The sequence below is a fragment of the Vombatus ursinus genome, unplaced genomic scaffold (assembly GCF_900497805.2).
Source record: "Vombatus ursinus unplaced genomic scaffold, bare-nosed wombat genome assembly UNPS02014798.1, whole genome shotgun sequence".
NCBI classification, from domain to species: Eukaryota; Metazoa; Chordata; class Mammalia; order Diprotodontia; family Vombatidae; genus Vombatus; species Vombatus ursinus.
In genome coordinates this window covers 5223395-5236988 of record NW_020954576.1, presented here as the reverse complement: position 1 = coordinate 5236988, position 13594 = coordinate 5223395, and the positions used below count along the sequence as shown (strand labels likewise).

The 13594-nt window shown below is 41.1% G+C and overlaps 1 protein-coding gene across 2 annotated transcripts in view; it reads left to right on the top strand.

The window, feature by feature from the left end:
• Nucleotides 1–732: 732 nt before the first annotated feature.
• LOC114050125 (egl nine homolog 1-like) overlaps nucleotides 733–13594 on the top strand; it is a 71341-nt gene continuing 58479 nt past the window's right edge. The window contains exons 1-2 of one of the 2 annotated variants that reach the window (XM_027871702.1): nucleotides 733–1265; nucleotides 1335–1713. In XM_027871702.1, the coding sequence (XP_027727503.1) occupies nucleotides 733–1265; nucleotides 1335–1713 (912 nt within the window). Of the gene's footprint in view, nucleotides 1714–13594 lie in introns of both variants that reach the window. The other variant, XM_027871701.1, reaches the window with a different exon arrangement.

Sequence of the window (13594 nt, the reverse complement as noted above, 5' to 3'; positions counted from 1 at the left end):
GGGCTGAGCGGAATACTGGGGGTTGGGGGGGAGTGGTGAGAGGACGGCCGTCCCGCAGCCCGCGGTCCAGCCCCGCCCGCCCGGCTGGCGGAGGGGGAGGAGGCTGGAGCGACAGCAGCCGCCGCCGCCGCAGCAGCAGTAGCCAGAGCAGCGGGAGCCGCCGCCTCGCTGCGCTCGTGTGTGAGTGATCTCCTCCCTCCCTCCCTCCTTCCCTCTTTTCCCCTCCCCTCCCTTTCGCCCGCCCGGGTCGCGGCGGGGCCGTGGTGTACGTGCAGAGCGCGCAGAGCGAGTGGCGCCCGCCCGCCCGCCGTCTTCTCCATTCCGCCAGCCGGGCCGGGCCGGGTTGGCAGGGCCGCAGACGTGAGGGCGGCCGGCGCCGCGTAGGTCGCGCGACCCTCGCCCGGGTCCTCGTTCACCCCCACCCTATCCTACCCACCCCACCCCACCCCACCCCACCCCCCACCGCGAGAAGGAGAGAGCGAGCGAGCGAAGGTAGTCCTCCGCAGCCCGCGGTGGCGGGGATCAGGCCGTGAGGCGGCTGCCGGCTGCCGGGAGCCGGGCGGCCGGCGCTGCGCAGGGGCCGGGGCGCCGCGGAGGCGAGGGCCCGGCGGGCTGCCGCGGCGGTGCATGGCGCAGTAGCAGCCGCTTCGTCCGGCCGTCCGCCCCTCTGCTTCCCCGGCGTGCGTCCGCCCTCCCGTTACTCCCTCGAGCTCGGCTGGGGCCGCCGCCGCCATGGCCAATGACAGCGGCGGGGCCGGCGGGCTGAGCCCGAGCGAGCGGGACCGGCAGTACTGCGAGCTGTGCGGGAAGATGGAGAACCTGCTGCGCTGCAGCCGCTGCCGCAGCTCCTTCTACTGCAGCAAGGAGCACCAGCGCCAGGACTGGAAGAAGCACAAGCTCGTCTGCCACGGCGGCGGGGGAGCCGCCGAGCACGGGCCGGCCGGAGGAGGCCGCCCGCAGCCCCAGCCCCCCGGGGTCTCCCCGCACCCCGCGACGCCGCCCAAGGCCGGCCGGGCCGGGCTCAAAGAAGCCAAGAAAACGCAGCAGCAGCCGCCGCGCCGGGACACCACCTCCCCGGAGGCCGCCTCGGCCGCGGCCGCGGGCTCGGGGGCGGTGCCGCCGCCTCCGCCTCCAGTCTCCGCGGCCGCCCCGGAGGGAGCAGCCTCCTCGGCCAAGGCTGCCGTGGTTTCCGTGGCGGCGGCGCCGCCGCCTCCTCCCGCAGCCGTCAACAACCACGGGCCGGCGGCGGGCCCTGCGGAGGCGGAGTCCGGAAGGGACGAGTCGCTGGGCCGGTCGCCGCTGTGCCCGGGCGGCTCGGCGTGCCCTCAGCTGAGCCCCCCGGGCCTGGGGCTGATGCTGAGGCCCAACGGGCAGACGAAGCCCCTGCCGGCGCTGAAGCTGGCGCTGGAGTACATCGTGCCGTGCATGAACAAGCACGGCATCTGCGTGGTGGACGACTTCCTGGGCAAGGAGACCGGCCAGCAGATCGGCGACGAGGTGCGGGCCCTGCACGACACCGGTAAGTTCACCGATGGGCAGCTGGTCAGCCAGAAGAGCGACTCCTCCAAGGACATCCGGGGCGACAAGATCACCTGGATCGAAGGCAAGGAGCCGGGCTGCGAGACCATCGGACGGCTCATGAGCAGCATGGACGACCTGATCCGCCACTGTAACGGCAAGCTGGGCAACTACAAAATCAACGGCAGGACGAAAGTAAGTACGTGGTGGCGGTATTCTCGGGACCCCCGCTGGGCTCCCCTTCCCCCTCCCCCTCCCCTTCTGCGTTACAGGCTCGCACCGAGATAGCTTTCTTTAATGCTAGTTGACGCCGGTCAGTGAGGAAAATGGGAGTGTTTATTAGACCCCGCTCCCAGGTGGAGATGTCTCCTTTTTCACCTGCTGTCATTCACCACAGCACCTCTTTCTTAGCACTTAGGTGCTTCAGTCTTCTTGCAGCTGCCTCCCTTCTTGTAAAGCCCCTCAGGTACCTGACCCTTTTCTTTAGCTTTCTGTGTTTGACGCTTCCTAAGTTTGCACGCTCAGTATGTCACAAAACAAACTCCCTTAGCGTATGTTTAGGGTACCCCCTGGGAGGTATTAGTATACTACCCAGAGAAAGTGCTGGGTTTGCATAAGCTCTTAAATTCGAATGATGACTCATCAGATTATGCTTTACAAAGATAATTGTCTCATACTTTTGGCAAAATGTGTCAATTGACTACAAAAATGAGAAAAAAAAATCACTTAAGTAGCCAATTAATCAAAATTCATTAGATTCTTCTAGTGGCCCTAAAGACTCTTCCCTTCCCCTCCTCTCCTATATCTTACTTTTAAAGCCTCAATAAAACAGATAGATTTTGAGCAAAACATTTTATCTGGGATTTCTTTACTGTTTGATTACATTTGAATGGGTTCCTTTGTGTTTTTCCTTTCCTGTTGCTTCTTCTTTTGTCTCAATAATATTCCCGTATCTCTAATCTTTTGCCTCTTAATAAGTATAGTAAACATTAATCCTTGTATCTTTCTCTCTATAATATACTCTTGCAGTTTTTCTCCTCTATTATTATACTCAAAAAACACTCCCTGACTGCTTAACTGAGCCCCTGCACTTTTGTCAAGAAAGTGAAAGATGAGACAAGTATGTGCTTACTAATTGGTTTTTCTGGGACTGTTCTCAGAAAAGTATAAGCAGTGCGAGTCTATTAAACTTAAGTTGTTTATAGCTAATTTTTCCTACAGTTTTTAAAAGTAGACTTTTCAGAGTGGCTTTATTTTACCATTCACTATATATATTTCATTGAGCATTTTGTTATTACTGAGCAGTACTAGGTTACCTCCTCTCCCCAATCTCCCCCTCCTCCAAAGCTACTTTACTTCCTTGGGGAATCCTGGAATTTAAAAGAAGTATAGCAGCTTCATTATTGAATTAGGACATCTGAAATTCAGGTGTTCTTGCATAACAAATTTTATAGTAAACTTAATAGAAAAAGATCAAACTTTGTCAATTCAGTAATCTCATAAGATTTATTTTTGGATAAAATTTATACAATATAATTGTGCAATGGAATTGACATAACTTGGTTATTAAAATAGTTTGCTGAGTGATAATATATTAAGATGATTAAAGGGTACTTGGATATAGACTGTTGGAGTGCATCTAAGGTGTAACCTTGATTTTGTGAATGAGATAAAATCCAAAATCTGTCTTGCTCTCTGCTCAATAGTTGAGCTTGCTAGGTTAGGCAGTATTGAAGGAAAGGGAAGGATGGTCTCATATCTTTCTGTTCTTACTGACTTGCCAGGGGAAGGGGCTGCAGCCTCCGAAGCTTTTTAGAGCTCTTGATTCCCTAGGTTAGGTCGTTGTGAGGAAATGTCCACCTACTTCCTTTGGAATCCCTTTAGCAGAAGAAACAATGTCTACAGTGGCTTTAAAATCACTTAGCTGTAGCTATGGTAGTTAATGGAGCTAGCATGAAGGTGAAGTTTAAGTTTTGCAGATTTGAACTTTTGTTTGCCATTGAAGTACTAGGAATATGTAATTACAGAATTCAGTTATCATTAATTCTTTTTGATGGAATTTAAAAAAAATTAAAATTAAAATTTGAATTTGAATTTTTAAAAGAAATTGTGTGATGGAAAAATCTAAAGTTTGTTTGGTGCTAATAAGATGAGAGTGGAAGATCTGATTCCCTGATTAGACAATAGTGTCTCTTAGACAACAGCTTTGTTTCAAGGCCACTAACTTCACCTTAACCCTGTCCAAAATGTCTTGCAAGGGAACCAGGTGAGAAGCTGTTAATCATTTAGCTCAACCTGACAGTTCTCCTGGAGGAAAAAAAAAATATCAGCAAAGAAAAAGCCAATTCATACTAGTTATTCTACTGATGACTGATCCTATACCTGAAGAAACATACTTTATGGTCTCAGAGTATTTGTTTTTTTTTTTTTAAATTATGAAATGTTTACTTTAGGCAGCCCTTCCAAAAGATGCTTGCTTCATTTTTGTAATAACAATCTAGTTTTGCTGTCATCACAAGATGAACAGGAAAGCTTGGATATAGTCAACGATTGTTTAAAAAAAAAAAAGGCTGTAATTGCTAGTGGTAATATACTTTTTCAACTAATTTTAATTTGAATATTGCAGACTGCAAAGTCTGTGGTACTCTAAGATTGGGGCATAGCTAAAATCGTCAAATACTCTAAGCCAAAAAATTAGAATACATCATCTGACAAAAGCTATTTCTTTTGTACTTTGTTAAAGTGTGTGTTTTCTAGAAATTTTGACTATCCTAGAAAATGTAGCATGTAATAGTTGCTTGTAGGAATTGTAGGTTGAGTAATCATTTCAAAAACTGAGATAAATGGCTATTTTTTTATACAATGAAATGGACATTGACTTATTCGATATCACTATTTTAGAACAATTGTTTATTTTTATACATATGTGCATATATGTATGTATATATATACATATATGTATATAGTTAATGTTAAAGAGGGAAAGGATTATAATAGAATATGGGAGAAAAGGTAAACTACTGTGGTATAGCACCAGGTTCAATCTCTTCCCATGATGCTCTTCCTGTTTCATTTCCTTTGAGCCCTTCTCATGGTGTTTTCCTCCCTTTTCTATTCTTTGACAACTTCCATGTTCTTCTACTCTTTCATTCCTCTTTTCCTAAGCTTTAAGATCTTCACTGATTCCAGGAACAACTCTTTGTTGCTTTTTGGGGAGAAGAAAAATAGGAGAGTGGGGAGAGGTTGTTCAGGTTATAGAAAAATGTGGAAATCTGAAGTGGTATTGGGGATTGAAGGAGAGGAGAGGAAAGGAGGGCAAAAGAAAGAGTGCCATAAATGTTTTTGAGGATTATTCTCTTTGAGAGATTTAAAAATTTGATTAGTCACCCATGATCACTTCTCCATTTGGGAAAAAAGTGAATTAGAATTTATTCATTCAATAATATATATAAGATACATATGATTTTTTATTTGCTAGCATTTTTCCATAAATTTAATCCTGGGGGCAAATGAAAGGAGTTGAAATACCTTTGAAGAAAAGGAGCAAAATGTGGTAAGATAAAGCAGTAAACACAGATTGATCATCCATTTTCCAGTTAGTTAGGTAGCACTCTCTTAATCAGGGAGTAGGATATGTCTTCACATGTAGTTCTAAAATCGATTAGAATCTCCTCAATGGAAGGAATTGTGGTTGTATGTAGCAGGCATCTGTGATATTAAAAAACATCTTTTTCCTCCTAACCTTTACAACTTCTGGCAGTGTTTCTGTATTGTTGGCTCCTCATATGTACAAATTGAAGGAGCTTGTTTAATAGCTATATCAGAGTTTATGATCAAATTTCCCTGTGGCAAAAGGAGCTAAGAACATTGTTAGTTAGAAAGTTATACTTAATATCGACTGCTCAAAGAACAATTTTAAGAAAGGGACTGTGTTCAACTTTGAAACCTTTCAAATGTATAATTGTAAAGTACTTTCCTGCAGAATGTTCACATGTATTTTCAGTTGCTGTTTACAGGTTTTTATTTGAAAGCTATTTACATGTTATATATTTACAGTTCTTTAATCTACAGCCAAAACAGAAACAATTTCTAGACTTTTGTCTGTTTTCCATAAACACACCAAACTTAAATATGCATTCTTTCTCTTGCTTTTCCCGTTTTCTTCTCCCAGAATTCCTTATGTAGGCTGCATTTCTAACCACTTACCTTGTTATATTGTCAGTAGTACATGTCCTCACTTTCATTTATTTTTCATAGTTTATGGGATTTCTCTTAATTTTTTTTTTTATGGCTCTCTTTCAGTTCCCTCTATTCCTTCACCTCCTCAATCCATTCTTTTGACATTTTCCACTTGTGCCATGTTTTAGGTTTCTTTTCCCTCTTATTTACTTATTGTAGACCTTTTTTTTTTTTTTTAAAGATGTATTGGCCTCCTTTGGTACTTTCTTTTCTTAATTTCCCAAGATGTTCTAACTTCTCTGAACCTCAGGTGGGGCCATTTCTTTTGAAACAAGACCACTTTTTCTCCTTTCCTCAACTAGAGTGATGGTCTCCCTGAGGTTATTATTTTTGCTCTTATCAAATGATCTTACATTTACTTAACCTTTTACATGTTGCTTCTCTAGTCGAATGTAAACTCCTCTAGGGTAGGCCCTATTTGTCGTTTTATCCCCGGTGCCTCCCCTTGCACAGAGTAGGCTTTAATTGTTTGTTGAATTGTATTCTTGCTGCATGGCCTACTGACATTGTTGGTTGTTTTCTTAGTTTTCCTTTGCCATAATCCCCTGGCCTTACCTTGAGTCCATCTTTATTTTTCCCATTTCTTAAGAGCTTCCTTTTATTGCTTTTCCCCCTTTTCTTATAGCTGCAGGTGACTTTCCTTTGGACAGATGTTATCACATCAGTTTCATTTTTCCTTTCATTTTGGGTCTTGGACCAGCTATGTCCAGGAATCCTGGCATGCTCTTGAGCAGTTTACGTAGTTGTCCTTTTACATGGAAGTTACATGCACCCCACCCCTGTTTTTTGAAATTGGATCTCTCTATCTTGCCCAGGCTGGAAGTATGGAAGCTGTTCATGGGCTGATCCTCTTGCTTATTGGCACAGAAGCTTTGACCTTTTCCATTTCCCGCCTGTGCTGATTTGCCCTTCGTTAGGTAGCTTCATAGCCCCTCCTTGCTTTCAAGGGCTCATTATATTGGTGCCAGACATAATGTTGACACCTGATGGGCTCAATCCTGCTGTAGCCCAGAACTGAGTACAAGCAATCCCAAGCTCAGCTTCCCCTAGTGGCAGGTAACTTCTTTTGAGAGAAGATTGCTTTGTCCTTCCTTTCCTCCATAATCCTTACAAAGGAAAAAATGGATATACCTACAGTATTTCTTGTCTTTTTTCTTCCTTTCTTATTTTCCTTGTTATGCTTCTCCCAGCACCCCCCTACCCCCCAATTTTCTCTCCTCTTCACTTTTAACTGTGATCCCGGCTAAAGCTAAGGGAAAATATTATGTGCTCTCATAGGTTGGCTAATCTTAACTGTTGGTTTAGTTACTTTTTCCTCCTGGAACTGTGGTATTTTTGTCCAATATGGAGTCACCTTTCACCTCTTAAATTGTGCATGAATTTTTACACTTCTTCATCAGTGGTAGCCATGCTTCCTCCTTCCCAACATGTGCTACCCTTATAGCTAAATCTCTTTTAATCATCTGAACAACTCTATGTGGTAGGTACAGGTAATACATTTTACAGATGAGAAAATTGAAACTCAGAGAGACTGTGGCTTCCTTAAAATCATAAAGCTAGAAGATGGATGATATGGGATTTGAACCCAGGTCACCTGATTCCTAATCCATTTATTTTTCTACTAACAGTATAGTTTTCACTGAAACTATTTTGGTGATTTCATGGGAAACAATCCCTTAGAAAGTTAAACTGATATAAAATATCCCCAAATGGGAACTTTAAAAGTATAGGGCAGATAGAAATAAGAGTCTAGGATTGAAGGACTCCATGTAATTCATGAGATTGGATGAAAGCATAGAGTTTAAATTGTCTTAAAATTAGAGACAAAAGAGAAGTCAGAAATAAATAAAGTATCATTTATCCAGGTGGGGTATTAGATAACAAGAATTAGTAGAGGAAATGGAAAAGAGGTAAAATAGTGTTACAGTAATTTATGTTTATTATGAATCTCAGCATTGAAGGAAACTTAATCTTTTTATGATATTAAGAAGTCATTAATAAGTGCAATGCTATTTATAAAGATTTCAGTACATTTTTTTTTGTTTTTGTTTAAGAAAAACATGGGAACATCCAGAGTGGGGAGCATCCCCTGCTGTCTGGAAAAAGATTCTATCTGGAACTAGTTATTCACTAAAGATTATAGAGGCAAATTTTTACTCTAGTTATTGCTTTAGAGAGCAGAGACCTAAAGTGTCTTTGAGTAGTTTGACTCAAAAGATTAGTGGGGGAATTCAAAGACTATGAAAGGCATGAAGTCTAATTTTAATATGGCTATTAATGCTGGAAGCAGTTAACTACTAGAATACTGTTTGGCTGAGCTGTTGATCTAAATATTATTTATGAGCAAGTTTTTCCTTTGTCAAAATGACTCTCATGCATTTATTGAGAAAATCTTCTTGATGATCTTTTGACGGACCAAAGTATAAGTCCTCATTAATATTGCTGTTGATTTGAGGCATGTTGGTATGGGATGATGAGAACATTAGTGCTATATCTGTTCCCCGGGTTAATGGAAGTCTTAAACATCTTTGTCTTTTAAGGTCATCAGGATTCACTGTTATGTGTTTAAACCTAAAGATTTTAACCATATGCCCTCTCCTTCAAACCCCTCATTCTCAAAACTAAACCAAATGTCAACAACTTAGTGATGTTTGTGGTTTTGTTTCCAAAAGAACTTATGAGTTGGTCAAAGTCATCATTTATTTAAACTTTGTGTTCTTATTATAAATATCAGACAATATTTTCTCATTTAATCACAGAGTTTAATTTTGAAGCTCAGTAAAGAATATTTTAAATATATACATAGTGTAATATTTCATGACTTTAAGTTTATTTTGATTACATAGAAATCAATTTATAACTTGAATTTTTTTCTTATTATTTTCTTAACCCCATGACTTATTTTCTGTTTCGATTATTGGCACAGAAACTTTAACCTGTTCTATTTTCTGCCTGTGCTGATTTGCCGTTCCTTAGGTTCTCACAGGTTGGCTATGAGGCACCTCTTGTGCTTCCATGTATTTTATTTGATCTTTTATTAACTTTCTCTATGTCCCTAAAGCTTACTCAGAAAGTTCATTTTACTAGAGACAGAAAGCAAATTCATTGGCTATGAATCCTGTAAGTCAGGCTGGAAATAATTATCTGTGGAATACTGTTTGGTTAAGCCGGTGATCTAAATATTATTTATAGGCAAATTTTCCCATTGTCAAAATTACTTTTTTGTTAGGCATCTATTTGGCTCACCTTGATGATCTTTTGACAGACCAAAGTATGAGTGGTCACTTTGTCAGTTCACTAACAATACTAAAAATTTCTTCCTCATTCCCTTACCTTTGAAGGAAGGGTAATGGGGGAATCTTTCTAAAATTATTTGACATGGTCATATGTTCTGACATTTTGGCTATAGAACTACAAAATTTAAATAAATAAATTTCCTTGATGATATCTTTTATGTTCCCTACCTTTGGGTCATGTGAACTTTTGATTGTTTAGTTGTAACTCTTATTCTTGATATTTTTTAATACTACTCTTTCTTCTTTGTTTTTGAGGGTTGTAAAGGTTAAAGAGTGGTATATAAAAAACATCAAGGATAGAGTGGCTGGTGATCAAAAAGACACATAAAATTATCCAGTACAGGCCAAGGTAGTACCTGAACTTGCTAAGTAATTCTTGAGCTGAAATTTTCCAGACCTAAGTTTTAGTCTGATGATTTTTTAGGCTTGGAACCCATGCTCCATTGTGTTGTCCCTTGTTTTGGCTTACCTGAGGATGTATTCTTTACCAGAACTGTCCTAAATTCTTCAGTTTGGGGAATTAGCCTAGCTAAACACTTTTGACTGACATTGATTTTCTTATGATCACAAACACACTTTTAGTCAATAAAGAAGCTTCCTGATTGCTAGCAGAATTTGGATACTCGAGTTCTTCCTCAACCACTGGTTAACTACATATATCTTCCTTTCCATTTGCTTAAAGGGGGAAGAGGAAACAAACTCATAGAATATCAGTTGTGTAGACATTGTGGAGAAAAAAAAGAATAATTTAATGTGATAACCATTATGTATGTTTATAATAGACATCACTTTTCTTACATTTGTTGATGGCAGTACATATGGATATATATTAATTGGATATATATTAATGAATATATATTAATCACTGTGTGCACAGCACTTTGTTGGGAGGTAAGTTTGGATAAAAACAAATTTCTGTCTTCAGGCAACTTAGAGTAAAATATGAGTGTAAAGGAGTAGTTTCCACATTCTCCATCCCCCATTAATATAATTAGCATACAGGTAAAGTAAAGTTTTAAATACATAAACAAGATATACCCTGTGATCTCCCTGAGGTGAGAATGTCTGGGTCAGAAATGGAACAGCTGCTTGGCTAACCATGCCTCTATGGGATTTTAAACGTCTAGAGGAATTTCAGTAGTCACTCAAGTGGTGAGTAGTCAATCAATCAACCAGCATTTATTAAACAAATATTATGTGCCAGGTACTGGGTATCCAGATATAAGGAATGAAACAATTCCCACTCACAAGGAGCTTATCCAAGTTCTGGAGTTGAGGATTCCAGTTCTACTTTTGAACCCAAGCCTTTGAGAAGGAATTACTCTTGGGGGGAGAATAGAGTTTCTCTCTGCTCTCTGTATCTTGCTTTCTCTCTCTTTCCCTCTTCCGTCTTCCCTCCACCCCATTGACCATGTTATCAGAGAGACTGGACCAGTATCAGAAAGTGGATCCAGCTGGGATCAGAGATTGGACCAGTAGGAGACAACATATCCAACTGGGAACAGAGTGACAAACAGATGGGGACAAATGTGTGGAAAGGCAGTTCCCCAAGGAGGGAGTCAGCTTCAAGGATCATGGTCCTTTGCACCAGGAAAGAATTCCAGCTTTGAACTCAGTAAAGGACTTCCAGCCCATAAAGTGCAAGTAGATGTGAGTTACCCTTTTGCCACAGGTGTATGCTACATGTGTGCCTCACTTCCTTTGTACTCTAAGTTTGAGCTCACTTTTCAAGTGGACTTGTGTGTATTTGTGGGGGACTATACCTCAGAGTTTTGGGGGGAATGTTTTGTACTAACTGTTTTTACTATACTGTGTTAATAAATACCATTGCTGATGATTAATAGGAAGCATACTGGAAGGGGGCTTGTAAGAAGCTATATGAAAAACACAGGCCTCAGAGTTACCTTTAAGAGTGATAATTAGCCACCTTCTAAGGATGTCAAAATCTTGAGTGCAGATTGGGGGAGTGATCTTCGATGGGTTACTGAATGGTGATATGAGATATGCACAAGATAATTATAATGCCATATACCAAGTGCTTAAGAGAAATTCAAGCCAAGTGCTCTGTGAAGTCTGAGGGGAAGAAGTATGAATTCTCACAAGTGAAAAAACACAGATTTTTGGGTGTTAAAAGACCTACACTCAGGTTTGAGTTTGACCTCAGGCACTAGCTGTGTGAATCTGGGATATCCATTTCACCTCAGGTTCTCTATTTGTAAAATAAGAGGGATACCATAATATTCTCTCTCTCTCTCTCTCTCTCTAATATGTTATTTTTTTTTTCTCTCTCTCAGTAATCTGTGGGGGGGAAAAACCCAAAGAGTTTAGCAAAAGTGACCAGCATACTGAAAAACTTTGACATCTCCACTATTTCTCATTCATTGTCCTCCACCTTTGTTATCTAATACCAACTAGGCCCTAACTAAAACAAGACAGTCCTTTTATTCCACCCTAATTGATGTCTTGTCTTATGTCATTCACTCTCCACTGAAGCTGTTTTAAATGTTTGATTCCTTACTTAAACTCTCTACAATCCAGCTTCCATCTCCTCTCCTCTTCCCTCCCTCCCTCTTCACTTTCCCAGCTGTGGACCTTGCTGATTACTAAGAAAATTGAGGCCATTTAGCCAGAGCTACCTCTTCTCTTATTCCCTTCTTTTCTAACCATCATCTCCTTTTCTTTCCTTCTAGTCCCCAGTTTATGACAGTGGTGGCCTTTCCACCTACCAAGCTCAATCTTCTTACATATATACTTGATCCTATGCCTTCTTGTCATCTCCAGAAGATTGTATCATCAGTCATTTCTTCTTTCTTGAATCTTCAACCTTTCCTTTCCCCTGGTTATTTCCATAATGCCTTCAAACATGTTCAAGTTCCCTCATCCTTAAAAAAGCCTACATCCTACAGTTGCTTTAAACTATTGACCTATTATTTCTTCTCCCTCTTTCAGTCACACTTGTCTATATTTGCTGTTTCTACTTGTCTTTCTCTCCTTTCATTTATCATCCCTTTGCAGTGTGACTTCCAGGCTCATCACTGACTTGAAACTGTTCTCTCCAATGTTAATGATCTCTTAATTGCTAAATAATTATTTTTTTTTCTTAGTCCTCATCCATTTCATTCTTATCTGTTGCTTTTTACACTGTTGACCATTCTCTCTTTCTGGATGTTTCGTTTTCTGGATTTTCTTGATGCTAATCTTTCCTGGTTCACATCCTGCCCATCTGACCAAACCTCCTCAGTCGCCTTTGCTGGATAATCCACATCAGACCTAGTTGAAGGTGTTCCTTAAGGTTCTGACCCAGCCCTCTTTTATTATCCACCTATATTCTTATAGTCCCTCCCTTGGATTTAATTATCATCTTTATTCAGATGACTCTCAGATCTAGCTATCCATTCCCAGTTTCTCCTCTGAGCTTCAATCCTGCTTTAATGGTTGGCAAACTAAATGTCCCAGATATTCAAATTCACTTTGTCCAAAACTGAACTCATTATCTGCACCCCCAAACTATTCCCTTTTTGCTTCATGTTTGTTTCACACTACTATCCCAGCTTTGTAACCTTCGAATTATCCTCTGCTCTTCATTCTCTCTCACCCCACATATTCAGTCAGTTCCAGAATTTGCTATTTCTGCTTTTATATCTCATCTCTTTATTTGGTTGCTTTTCTTCTTTCACATGACTAACCACCAACATAGTGCAGGTTCTCATCATTTCTCCTAAATTACTGTGGCAGCCTCCTAATTTGTCTTCTTGCATCCACTATCTTCCCACTCTAGTCTGTTCTATGCAGTACTGTCAGAAATAATTTTCCTTAAGCATAGATCTGACCATATGACTGTCTAGTCAACTCCAGTGGCTTCCTGTTGCATAGGATAGAGTACAAACTATTCTGTTTTAAAGTCCTTAATAACGTGGCCTCAACCTATCTTTCTGGCTTCACTGGACAATACTCTTGCTCTCTGTAATCCAGGCAAACTGGCTTTCTCTCTTCCTCACACTCAACAGTCCATCATCTGTCGCCTTGCCTTTGTACTGACTGTCTGCCTCCTTTCTTCTGCCTCAAAGTCTTTTCTTTGGAATACAGTTCAAACTCTAGGATCTTTTCTTGATTTTCTCAACTGCTAGTACTATCCCTCCCAAACTACCTTGTATTTAACAACTTGTATGTGTTTTTATTTATTTGTGCTATGTTTATACAGAATATATTTATATGTGTACTTGGTTTTTGGTCTCCATTAGACTGTATGTTCTGTGAGAGTAAGTGTTGTATCATTCTTTATAATTATATTCCCATTGCATAGCGCATAGTAGAATAAATGTTTTTTGATTGATTGATTTACAAAGGAAAGAGGGTAAGTAATCGCATATTTTTTCTTTGGGTCCAAGCTTGGTTGCACCTGGAATTTTAAGATCTGGAATGGACATTTTAAGAAGAACATTGACAAATTAGAACATACTCAGCAGAGGGTGACCAAGGCTTTAGAAGCATGCTATCATCATCATCATCATCATCATCATCATCATCATCATCATCATCAT